Here is a 13,514-nt window from a genome sequence, read left to right as displayed (position 1 = left end):
ACGGTATGAATACTTTTTCAAGACGCTGTAAATCTACTTAAGTGAAAGCAGGACTGTAATGTAGGATCTCAGTAAAAATCACAACTTTTGTGGGATCATTGATTCCAAAGAACAAAAAGACAAATGTCAATAAAAATATATATATTTTTTTTCTTCCAGTTTAAGAATGAGAATAAGAATATTACCGGAGACAGCACATCTCCATCAAAGCGTCTTTTGGGGTTGGGTTTGCGGTGGTAGCCGGGTTCCGTCTGCGAAGGAGGAGGAGGGACCTTAGGTTGCTGAGAGCTCTGGGTTTGGTGATGAGCGTGGGACACCACTGGGTGGTGGTACTGCTGGTGATGGTGGCTGTGATGGGTATGGGCCTTCTGCTTGGGGGCTGTCTTCTGGTTTTGACGCTTTTTCTTCTTCTTGTTCTCCTTCTCCTTTTTCAGCTTTTCCTCTCTTTGTCGGATTCGCATGAGCTGAACCCGCCGCTGCTGCCGACTCAGTACCACTGGAGGTCAAAAAGAACAGCAGGTTGATTATGTGGGGAAGGAAAGGAGAAAGAGAACAATAGGTAATCAAACGGGAGGGCCTGTTTTGTATTAGGAAAAACCAGTGAGGAACAATGAACTTGATAAGAGAGGGCAGATTAAGACATGAGTTTGCTTGTGTCACTTTGCGGTACTATATGTGGTTTTTTTTTTTATAATGCAGAGCAGCTTGAAAAAATGAAAATGTAAGAAAAATGCAGACAACTTTTGCCTTTTTTTTCTGACATTTCTAATTTGCGAGGCGACTAACTTGCCATGCTGAGTCTACTTGCACCAAGCTGCTCAGTTTCCTGACATATTGTGCGTGGGTGAGTGTGAGCTTGCTATTTTAACACGCTTTTTTTAGCAGAGGATGTCCAAAATCCATGCCGTCTTATGGTCCATTACTTAAGCTAATGAATATACTCAGCTTTGCTTCATTCATTTTACATCAACATAAATGCTGCTTCTGTTGGAGATATTTGTCCATTTATATTGTGTCTTTTATGAGTTTCCTCACATTGCACACAGACGAAGGCGCCGTGTGTCCATGTGTGTGGAAATGTTTGTGTGTGGACGTTATGCGGTCTATTATTGTTCCTTTGTGCGCGTGAACATGAGGCACCATCTGCCAGGGAAACTGAGTAATCATACCCCCTCCTTTTCTATTTCTTAGTTCACACTTTGCCAAGCCTCTCTGCGCACATGCTTCTGTGTGTCACAGGGCCGGCGTACTCGTCAACTTATCTCGTAAGGTCCAACGTAAGATTTTTTTTTTTTTTTTTATTGTAACAGACAAATGAAAATGAGATACAAATAAAAACTTGACCTAATTCACATTCGTTCACATTGTGTTGCGGTCGCCGTTCTGACAGAAAACATGATTTCCTTCACTGTTTCACTTGGGTGCCCCTGCTTGCCCATTGTGCCCCGTTTCGTGCCCTTCCCCCCACACACCTGCTCCCTCATTACTCTGTCCCTTTTCAGTCATTCCATTTCTCTTTTGCACTATAGTTCTTGTCAACATTAAATGGCACTTTTAGCAACCTAACGCATTTTTATAGCTAATTATATTTCGGAAAACACAAGCATGGATACTTTTACTTTGAATCTGACAGTTGTAAAGTATTATATACATATATATATATATATATATTTATCACCATTAAGCTTTTTTTTATATGATTGATTAGTTTATAATATTTGACTTAAATGGATGCACACCTATTGAATTTACCTTTAGAGAAATACTCAAACATGCTGCTTCCTCCTGCTACATTGAGGGGAAATCAAAATACATCAACTGTGATATGAAGAACAATTACTAGAGACTTGTATAAGTCTGGTTAATCCTTGGGTACAATTTCCAGTTGCCAGAAGATACCACAACCATTGTATTTTAGCATAAGCAGAAGAGTAATGTTTAGTCATCATATTAAATTATAAAGAGGATGTGATCATTTTCTCACAGATAAATATGTCTTTTCAGTGCAAAATGTGCATGGATACTGGTTGAAGCTGGTAAGAATTGTCATTATTCAGAGAGAAATTAGTCATGCACTGAGATGCTTTGGCAGGCTACTACGAGAGTAGGAAGTTCATAAAAGCATTATAAAGTGCCAAATTACATTCTCCAAATGCACACAAGAATAAAGAATCTAATTTCCGGAAACATATTCTCCGCTCTGATGAAACAAAATCTAAAATGTTTGGCCACAACGACTATGACGGCATTTGAAGAAAAAGGGGGGAAACTTGCCAGCCTGAGGGCTCTAACCAAAGAATTCGGCAAAAATGAAGTACTTTTTGAAATATTAAGTAGGCTAAAACAGTAAATGTTTAGTCTGACAGGGAAAGAAAAGAAAACGTTTGTGTCTTTCTATAGAGTGTACGGAAATAGCAAATAAAACAGCAAATACACAGTGCTACCTTTGTGTTTTAAGGCTGTTTTGAATTTAAAAGAAACCACTGCTGTTTTTTTTCTGGGCTTCTATCCACTATATAGAATTGGATTTTTTTTTCTTCTTCAAAATAACACTAAGAGCTTCCTCCAACTCTTTGCCCACGTCCTCTGTGTGGTAGCCATGGCAGCCTGCAGTTTAATCCTATTATTTGAGCCAATGTGTAACTTATTCTATGAAACTTTGCAGCTGTGAATGCCAGCAGAGATCAAATGAAGTGTGTGTTTCCATCATAGACATGTGTGAGTGAGCAAAATACTTTGCACCGATGCGTTCTGTGTGTCCCTCCAGTCCCTGCTTTTGATTTTATACAGGAGTTATAAAGCGTGTGTATGCTGCATCTAGAGATGCGCTTTGGGCGCGATTTGACCATCTGTGTTGTGGTTGCTTTCAGAATAGATTAAGGCTGTTTCTGTCAATAACAGATTCTGGTGAAAACATTGTTGCTGGTATATTCAGACTCTCCATTGCAAGACAACAAACACACACCTACACACACAGAACCCTGTCCGCAGGGTGGCTCTAATTCCTGAAGGGATGACAATTCTTCTTTAAAGTTACAATTTACCATAGAAGCTTGTAGTGGCCGTGGTCGGATCAATACTGAAGCGTCTGTCTAACACATCCATCCCCACAACTCACATTATTAGTACAGAAGCTAAATTGAACTTTTGGTTTATTTCTTAAGCTAATTCATGTTCATCAGCATATTTATGAGAACATATGACCATTTATGTTACATATCATAAAAATATTCCCACGGGACAAACATCAAAGATGATGTTTTCTGGGACATGTTTCGCTACACTTTTCGAAGGGTAAAATCTTGAATTTCCCACATAATGTCCTAAAAATAAGGCCTTATGCACGCTTGGAAATTATTCTCCTAATTTCTTACCAATTTCTTGTAGTCATCAAGCTATAATTCTTTATAAGTGCAGGGAAAAATGAATGCAGCAGAAAAAAAAAAGAAACAAAAAGCTTCACACTTGACATAAACAATAGTTTGTGTTAGCTAAGGTGCCTGGTAAGGGCTTATGGCGCTTCATTCTCTTCATATGTTTTCATGTTACTGCCACAAACTACAGTGTGCATTATGTTTTAATACAGTTTTGGCTGTGAAGCTTCTCCATTTGTTTTCTGCAGTTTGACTTGAGCGTTTCAAATTTATGTCTTTTACTGTTTTCCTGTTAATCATTTTTTTATTCTCCAGCCACTGTGAGAACTGTTCCTTTTTTATTTCAGTTTTCATTTTCATCTGTGAAATGTTATAAAAAGAAATTAAATTACTTTCAAATCCATGCTGAGCTTAAATAACCTGTCTCCTGTCAATGCTTTGAAGTCAGTTCTGCATATAACCGGATGAAAAGATGCATTTACATGTCTCTGTCCTCTCTGTCTCTGGAACTGTGAATCAGCTTATGATCTGGTGCTACCTGTGGTGAGGTGACACTGTTTAAATCACACCCATGTTGGGGTTTTTTTTTTCCTTAAAGAATTTTGCAGCTATAGTTGACTTCACTGAGTTAATCTTCTTTTTTTAATTTTAAGAAAGCCATTCTGTTTTTTTTGTTTTTTTTGTTTGACTTCTTTTGCAGCGTACTATGTAACATCAATGTCATCCTGCAAGATGAGCTTCAAAGAGTCTATCACATGAAAAGAAACTGAGAGGCACAAAAGGTTGACTGGTTTATTTTGAATGTTTTCCTCTGGAGAAGGTTAAACTGTTAGAGTCTGACAATTTTCAGAGGGGGCTGAAAGCTTTTCTAAAAGTGTCCATGTGCACTTAGATTGATTTAGAAAAAAAAATATATTAAATGAACATATATGTATATATTTATTTCTCTTTGTTCTGCTCCCATCTCATAGCAAGACCAAGAATTTTCCTCATCAGATGGAGGAGGATTCAAATCAAAATATTCTGTGTGGTAATTCAGGAGGATATGGTTACGTATTGTAAATCTCTGATTGCTATTTTTCTGCTTCATGGGGATTTGATTAAGAAGGCAATGAAGAATGATTTGATTTTGTGCATTGTGATTGGTATGTTAATGCTTAAATAATTTTGTCCTACAATAATTGAGTGCATCAATTATTGTAGGTTACAAAAGAAACAATAACAAAATAAAAATTCAAAATTGGGAAATATTGCTTTTTTTTCTCTTTTTTTTTTTTTTTTTGAAGAGAACAAAGGTTTTCCAAGTCGGGTCAACAGAATTGTTCTCTGAAGCAAACCTCTCGTGGTTTACAATGGGAAATTTCTTCTAACACAGTTTTTGCGTGCATTTCTATTTAAGGCAGTGTCAAATGAATTCTTTCCGGATTAGATGCTTACCCTCTGTGTGAGAAAATCCCTCTGCAGTAACTTTCCATTGGATCAGAACTCCAAGGAGGGTCAGGACAGGCCACACCCCTAAGATGACCCAGGTGAACCAGCAGACAGGCTTCTTTGGTGCCACCTGTAATTAACATCAGTAGAGTTTTTTTTGTTTGTTTTTTTTTTACATTTGCTTTATTAGATGCAGTGAATTTCCAGAGCGTAACTTTGTATGATATTAGCAGCTTTCTGTTGGGAAACACTGTTTTATTTCTAAGCATATAATAACTAAAAGTTGTATTTTAGCTGTTTGTCAGCATTTCACTGTAGTAAAGCACAAGTTGCTGGCCCACTGCTGTAGATACCTTTATTTCAGTGCATTCATAACTACTTGAACTCAGTTTATTTATATAGTGCCTTTTCATAATTAAGGTAATCTCAAGGCACTTAACAAATTACTTTGGCAGACTGAGAGGTCTACAAATCCAGATCTCTGTTCTGAATTAGGTAGAAAAAAAAATCTCTGATCTAGCTTGACACCCTTAACTGTTATATAATGAAGACCGTAGAAGACCACATTGATCAACAGTTATTTTTGAGCGAAAAATAACTTGATTAATTCACAAAAGTTTGACCTAGAAATCAAATGGTATTGGCAGACATGTAAATATGGCAGATTTCCTCTGTAAATTTGCAAACCTGTCAATCTGACTTTCACTCAAATGTTAACATGTCATGAATTTTGATCAGAAACTCTGCCTCAAGGTGAATTCAACTCTCGCACTCACAAACACACGCTTGCATGCAGCTGTCCTAACCTTGAGTCTCTCATAGATGTAGTGCACCAAGGCAAACAGCTCTATAAAGTAATCCACTGTGACAGTGATGATGGCAGAGCCAAATGTTGCCGTGGAGAAGGTGACGAAGCACCGTTGCCACTGAAGAGTGAGGACTGCAAACAATGTCCCAGAGCCCAGAAGGATTCCCAGAGGAACCCACACTGTTTTGGGGTGATAGAATTCCTCCATAACCTGGAAAAAGGAAATGTCTTTTAGTAGTTTCTCTTTTCTACGTTAGCTCGTAAAAGGATGTTCAACCGTCTCCATTACAAAAGAAAATCAACACTGATAAAACATCCAAAGTTTTTCTTTGTCTAATATTCAAACAAGAGCCTAAAGGCAGCTTTGAGCAAGTGGGAGGGTTGCTAATATAGACAGTTATCATTCATTGTATTTGAAATATCCACACAAAAAAAAAACTATGAACAAAAGGAAGGGATTTACCACAAGTGATGCAACTCCAACCAGCAGGCCCAGCAGCAGGCCTACCATAAAAAGGCCCACGCTGCGGACCAACATGGTCACCAGGCCACACAGTGTCCCAATGCCCAGGCCAATACCGACAGACGCCTCTACGCTCAGCTGAGTGTCCATCACTCTCTCCTTGTAGCACAGCATGAAGATGACCACAGAGCCAAACATCAGGCCTGTTAGAAACAACACTGCCTTGAAGCACCGATAGCCTGAAGGGGGAAAACAGAGCACTGTGAGGTTGTGAGGCAGACACATGCATTAGACATTTGGCAGCTGGATGGGTGCAAACACTTATTAATATTATATAATAGTGGTCAATGAATTATTGTTTAAAAGAAGTAATGATTAATACATCAAAACCATTATGTGTGATCATATTCACACAGCGTTAAGACTAATACACAATAAGAAAATTAATGGTCTCACTATTAATATTGTCAAAGAAAATGCATCTTAATGGTCAATATTTCAAGAACAGGTAGGTGAAAAACTGTGTTTTTTGCTTTCTTTTTCTTTGTTTGAGATACATATTTTTTGAAGGTTTCAGCATTTATCATCGGAACATCTGGAAAAGTTTATTTATTCATTAAAAAAACAAAACAAAAAAAAACAGATGACGATAACAACCATTACAAAGGAAAACAGGACGGAGGATGCATGACTGTATCCACCCAGAAAGACAAGGACTATTTATTTAGAAGAGTACGGAGCCCTTCAGGGGACATGGGGAATTTTTTTTCTTTTGCGTTCCCTCACAAAACTTTTGCGTTCCCTCGCAATAATGTACTGATCAGTTGATGCGGCATAATTGATACCGTAAGACTTTTTTAAGGTGGCCGTCATACTTTCTGCTTTAATACAAAGTTATGTAAGGTTTTTCCATGAATATCTCGTTGTGAAATATCTGACGTTTTATATCTTTTTTCTTTAGTATATAAAGGCACAACAAACCTATGATATAAACAGAAACTTTCCATAAGTAGGAAAGAAATAAAAATACATCCAAACTATTTGGACTATTTCTGAGTTATCATCGCGGGGTAATAAGTCATCTGATTGTGTCTCTATTGTGTTCGTCTGAATGGTTTAAAGGGCTGCTTTCAGTGCCGTTTCATCTTAGCCTTAAGAGACATAAACATGCAGTAAATAAATCGATTTTCAAACATTTTTTTTGCACCAAAGCGTTAATAATAATAAACACGTTTTATTATTATAAAACACAGCAAACTAATGGTGGTAGATGGCCGCACTGGATTAACTCGGGGAATCTCATCTGTCCATGTATCAATCAACTCCAAACCTCTTCTTTGTTCTGTCACAATTATCGATTTATTTAATTTTGGTTATAATGCTCCAAACTTTGCGAGGACTGACCACCCCGATCACCCCCTTCCTCATACACACAGAGCCAACACACCAGTAATCTTCCCATTCACTTCATGACAGTCACGCCCACATCGACACGCCCACCACCCAGGTGTCAAAGCCGCTTCTGTCATATCAATAATTACTTATTTCATTCATATGGCTCTCACAGAGCCTCAGTGAAAACGTGTTTATTATTATTAAGTCTTTGGTGCAGAAAACTGATTGAAAATTGATTTATTTACTGCATGTTTATATGTCTGTTAAGGCTAAGATGGAACCGCACTGAAAGCAGCCCTTTAAACCGTTCAGATGAACACAATAGAGACACAATCAGATGACTGATTACCCCGCGATAATAACTCAGAAATAGTCCATGGAAAAACCTCACATAAGCTTGTATTACAGCAGAAAGTACGGCGGCCACCGTAAGAAAGTCTTACAGTATTCAATTATGCCGCATGAACTGATCAGTAGGTTATTGGGAGGGGACGTAAAAGTTTTGCGAGGGAACGCAAAAGGAAAAAAAAATTCCCCATGTCCCCTGGAGGGCTCCTTAGTAAAATATGCTAACCTTTGCACTTTGAAAGGTCACCTACATTCATCCATTAAGACGTTTACTGAAAACAACAGCTGATATCCTCATTTTCTGTTTACCATCATTTGCTCATGCCTTTTCTATCTGTTCTTTTTATGTATTTTATTCAAATGAAAGCTTACAAAATTCTCCAAAGCATTAAAAGCTGAGCTTATCGACCATTCAAATCTCCTTTGCCTTTGCTTTTGTGTTTATTAATGTTTGCCTTTTCGTTATTTTTTTTTCCTGAATCTTTTTCTGACCGGCCTTGGTCTCGAGGGTACCCGACCTCGGATTATTATCTTTGTTTAATCAGGCATTGCACTGCTGAGCAGCACAATACTCTTTCTCTTATCTGAGCCAATGTCCAAGCTTCTCCCCTGTGACCATAGCTCATTTAATTGACATGCTTCTTGTAGCTTTTTTTCCCCTCCCTTGTATACAGTTCTCTGAGGGATTTCAGATATCTTTTATCTGGGATGTTTGTTGAAGCCACTGTGGCTTTTTACAGCTGTTTGCGCTTGCGCTACATTACGCCTGGAGATATACAAATCATAACTGAAGCATCTACTGCCATTTTAAGCATTTGTTTGATCGCTGGCTGCAAACTAATTCCCAACATGCCATGATTTCTATTAATCAACAAATGAATTTTAATGTCACTTCCTATTTCCTGCTAATGATTTCAGTGACTCATCTTTTCCTCTCCCTTTCTCAGTCGCTCATCCCTCCAACTGTTCCACTGCTCTTCTCCTCTGCTCGTCCCTCCCTCTCTATCTTTGTTCCTTGCTTCTTTCCTTTCTCTTCCTCCAGCCATCAGCCAATCCCATCTGTTCATCCCAGCTTAATCAGCTCATGTCCTTCCTCACATTATCTCCCGTTAGCTTTTCCTTATCAGTCCTATTTCGGCAAAACCACTCCTGATTTATACCACAACTGTGTCTGGGTGAACTAAATAAATGCAAACATTTTTATCTTCCCTCCGGTCTAAGATCAGCACCCACTACTTCAGAGATGCAAGCAATCTGAAATAATCCCTCCTCTGACTGATCACCCTTACTAATGTGCCGCTGTTCAACCCTAACTGAGGAACTTCTTAGGCGTAAACAATTTGCCGTCTTCTAAATCTAAACTGCAGCTTATTTTTTTATATATATATATAATATTGTGTTCAGCTAAGGCATAAAGAAACATGAAACCAGGTTATTGAAGCTGAATGTGTAAAATATATTTTAATTTGATCCTGCTATTATTTTTAATACCAAACTTTGCCCAGTAAAAGTGCTTTTCTTTTAATAAAGACACTCTTTGAGCTGACGTTAAATACTTTATTTAAAGTTTTATTTTTATATAGATATAGTCCATCTCAACATTAAAGGATCTAAAACTTCTGCCTTGATAAAACCGGATCGTAGTGCTGAGTTTGGCATTTTGTCACAGTATGTCATGGACCCTCAAGGCTCTATTCTCAGGCTGCTGTACTTATTACATTTATCTGTATCCCAGTAAATTAAATGTGTGCTTCAGTGAAGCTTCTTGTCGGTCAGATTAAATGTAACTTTTGAAAATAATAACCTTTAAGCAAGTATTTAACATGCTACTTAAGACCACATTTTTTGTACTAATTGGTTTAGTTATCTGATCTGGTACAATATAGTAATAAATTAAAAGTCATGTTTTCATTAAAATTAACAGACAGAGAGGTGTGAAGACGTAAGTATATGTGTAACAAATCTACCGTCTAAGATGTGTTTCACTTAAGGGAATAAGTTACTGAAATAAACAGACTTTTAAATAATATTCTAATTCATTCAGATGTAACTGTATGCTCCATGTCAGACTGTGGAGTACTTCAACATCTCTTATTTTATGGTGATCCATTTTTGCACTCTAATATTTCTGATCCATAACTTGATCAAATTCACTGAGTCAGGCTCTTTTCAATCAATGTGTAGATTGGTTAGAATTTTTTCCAACTTAATCCTAAAAAAACGAGTTTTTTGGTCTTGGTCCCAAAAAACTAAAGACAGAGCAGCACTCATCCTACCCCTATCCCTAAAAGAGGCTAAAACCATAGACCGTGGAAAAATCCCAGGTGTTACCACTCAGACAATAATTCTAACATTGATTTTATTACTATTTTTGAAATCTTTCCCTAGAATAAAGAGCTTCTTGTTGTTGTTTTGTGAGGCACCAAATGGTGTTGGGACCTAATACATTTCAGAGGTGCTTGTCATGTATGAGCTTAAGAACCTTCTAGTCACAAGAGACGTTTTCTCTGTTGTCCCAGGATCAAAACAAACCAAGGAAGGGTGAAATTAAGTTTATATGATCTTCTGTTCTGGAACCAGCTCATCTTCCTTGTTGTTTCTCATGCGTTTTTCTTCACCTTTACTCCTTTATTTTCCTCTCAAGCGCTTTGAATTAACTTGTATAGATTGTGCCAGACGAATAAAACTCCCTCGCTTTTTATGATTTACCTGTGGACAGACTTCACATTTTCTTCTCCTCTGGTGTTAAAACTCAATAAAACATTTTCTGTTTCATTCTTTCTAGAAATGTATGTATATATAGAAATGTGTTTGCTAAGTTTTTGAGCAGCCTACCTATAATGTAACATCTGACAATAGGTTTCGCCTGGGTGTTATTGAATCTTCATGCTGTCTACACGCTTCAGTGCATCAACCTGCTGAAAAAGCTCAACACATCAGTATTCATCCAAGGACACCACCGAGTGGTTGTCTTCCAAAGGCCTTGGCTGTAGTTTTTTTTGTGGGGAAATGAAAAATGCAATCAAAACATAAACAACAACAAAAAATTATATATAATGCTTTGCTAGCCCTATTTCAAAACCGAAAGCTGTGTTTTGAGATGCTTTATATGCTTTTAGAGAAAAACTTAGTAACACCAACTAGATGTATTGTCAAAAAAAAAAATGATCAGGATGATTGTCAGCTCAACTCTATGAAAAGATTAATTATCAGTCTGACGAACCCAGGGGGTGGGATAGCAGTGGTGTTTGGTGCTAGAACCAAGTTTTTCTCCTGGTGGAAGCACAAAGAACTGCTATTTATACAACCACTTAAAAACTGGAACTGATTTTTTGGACAAGATGCCAAAAGGGATGTTTTCTAACCAGCCTTTAAGGCCTTCAAAAAAACAGTTGTATTTATATTGACAATACATTTCTGGCAGGTGCTCTCTGTGTACATTAGGTATACAAGTGATGCAAGCCTTTTCAGATCATTTGTAAAAAAAAAACAAAAAAAAAAAACATAGACTGTACACTTTCCCTTCAAATGTACAGTTATTCACTACTTTGAGTTGATTCATCACATGGGGTATGAATGCTTCCCACTCTATTTTCCTGACCTGTGGTTATTTTGACACCTCTCACAATTTCTAATTTATCAGTTGACCAATCACAGCAGACTCTGTCTCACATGAGTGAAGCTATTTCAAACAAAATGTAGGAGCTGATGGACTGGAAGCATCTGCTCTTGTGTATTGTAACTGGGAATATTATGGGTTGTTCATGAACTGCTCTTGCTTGACAGTGAAAACTGCTGGGTGGTGGCTCAGGTCAAGCATGTTAAATGTGTGGTTCAGGTGGCGTGTGGTCACACTTTGCGTCTAACTATAACCACTGATAAAGAAGCATCAATCCCTTGAAAAGACAGAAAGCAAAGATGAACAGTGACTTATAAAAGTATTCACACCATTTCAACCTTTACACATTTTGTGAAGTCAGAGCCACAAATTTGAAAGCATAAATCATGTTCAAATTTGTTAAACATAAAATATATTTTTAAGGGTAGTTGAGTAAATGGGGAAGAGAAAATAAATCAACACCTCACTTGTTAGATTATGATTAATAAAAACCTTTTGGAAAATGTGTCTTTTCCCACCTCTTTAAAATAATGTTGTCTTTGTCTACCACATAGATACATACATTCACGCTGGTGGGAGTAACAGGGCAACAATGGAAAAGTTCAGAGTTATGCAGTGCATTGGAAAGGCACCGTATGATATTATTGTTCCTTTGGAAATATTTTTTGTAATTGTTTATTAATTACTCCATTGTGTGCTGACCCCAAATTTTTCTACTGATGATCTAATCAATTCTATTTTCAGCCTAATCACAAACTAACCCTCAAGAAAACGTTTTGTGTCTTAGTGCCTGAATTAAACTAATCCTCTACGACAAATGTATCTACATTCATAGCATTTTAAAAAATATATAAACTAACTGGTTTCAGGTTATTGATATCTATTTAACACACAGCACGGCTAAATTTCATTTTAAGTCATTCTGTTTTCACGGCTTCACTCACCAAAGAAGCAGTAGATGATTCCAAAGAGGCAGCACATGGAGCAGACCACTGAGGGCACAATCTCATACCTCCTCTCGATCTCCTGGTCACACTTTAGGCCCATCTCGGCTAAACCCAGAAGCTGGCTGGTGGAAGTCATTGTGGCTCCTCTTGAGAGGGGGTGAGGGGGACGGTTTAAGGGTAGCAAGGAAGGCAGGGAGGGGTGAGAGACACAGGGATTCCTGGCTCAGTGGACCTCACCCATGGAGACGTGTTTGCCTACAAACAGGAGGCGTGTAGAAAGGGGTGATGGAGAGGGGGCACTGGAAATGAATGAGGGCATGAAAGAAAGAGAGGAGGAGCATTATTGATTGCTCTTCTAAGTACTCAGCTGTGAGTGCTGACATTGCAGTAATGATGTGCCATAATTTTGAAAAACGAAACAACCGAGGAGAGAAGCCGGCGTAAGTACCACTTAAGATGAAATGCAATGCAGCCACCATTGCTCACCAATATGTACATAAACATGCTGTAACAAATAGTCGGGGAGGATGGTGCAGCACAAATAATAGTTGCTATAGAAAGCTCAACCGAATGCATTTGCATAAATTAGCATTTCGTTGGAAATTTGTGGCACAAGTACAAAATACCTCGTGGGTTTTTACATATGTCTTATAAAGCAGCGGTTCTCAAAGACTTAAAAGGCGTCGTCTACTCTGACAACTCACTTGAAACAACCCAGCAGAAAACAAATACGATGAATTTATAGGAGTTGATCAGAGCTGCTTTGTTTAAATGTTCAAAGCGAAGTTATGGCTGTGTGAGACTTTTACTTTTTTGCGGTTCAGCACAATTATGTTGGAACATTTATATTCCTCCGTGACAACAATGCACTTCCATGACGATACGCTTCTGTAAAACTAACATTAATATAAATATTAATTCTTTTAAAAGTATTTTTAAATACTTTTAATTCCTAGCTTACTGACAGTAGTTCTGCATGTACAAGCACTGTTTGATGTAATTGCAATTTCATTCAGATCAACAAACTTAGATGGGAATCCCTGTTCTGTCTTATTATGTCTTTCAGACAAACAGTTGCTCATTGCTGACTTCCTGACATCAAGAAACACATGTTGTGTTGTTTAATACA

The 13,514-nt window shown here is 37.7% G+C and overlaps 1 protein-coding gene across 1 annotated transcript in view; it reads right to left on the bottom strand.

The window, feature by feature from the left end:
* Nucleotides 1-13,514, bottom strand: part of tmem198aa (transmembrane protein 198aa) — a 34,954-nt gene that overhangs the window by 3,649 nt on the left and 17,791 nt on the right. Inside the window, exons 2-6 of the mRNA XM_007578644.2 lie at nucleotides 12,383-12,684; nucleotides 6,077-6,315; nucleotides 5,612-5,824; nucleotides 4,812-4,935; nucleotides 186-496 (exon numbers count right to left, since the gene is read on the bottom strand). Of these exons, the coding sequence (XP_007578706.1) occupies nucleotides 186-496; nucleotides 4,812-4,935; nucleotides 5,612-5,824; nucleotides 6,077-6,315; nucleotides 12,383-12,521 (1,026 nt within the window). The 5' untranslated portion in view covers nucleotides 12,522-12,684. The remainder of the gene's footprint in view (nucleotides 1-185; nucleotides 497-4,811; nucleotides 4,936-5,611; nucleotides 5,825-6,076; nucleotides 6,316-12,382; nucleotides 12,685-13,514) is intronic.

The sequence above is a fragment of the Poecilia formosa genome, unplaced genomic scaffold, assembly GCF_000485575.1.
Source record: "Poecilia formosa unplaced genomic scaffold, Poecilia_formosa-5.1.2 Scaffold486, whole genome shotgun sequence".
Classification (NCBI taxonomy): domain Eukaryota; kingdom Metazoa; phylum Chordata; class Actinopteri; order Cyprinodontiformes; family Poeciliidae; genus Poecilia; species Poecilia formosa.
Note: the sequence above shows the minus strand (reverse complement) of the source record. Positions and strands in the feature narration are given on the sequence as shown.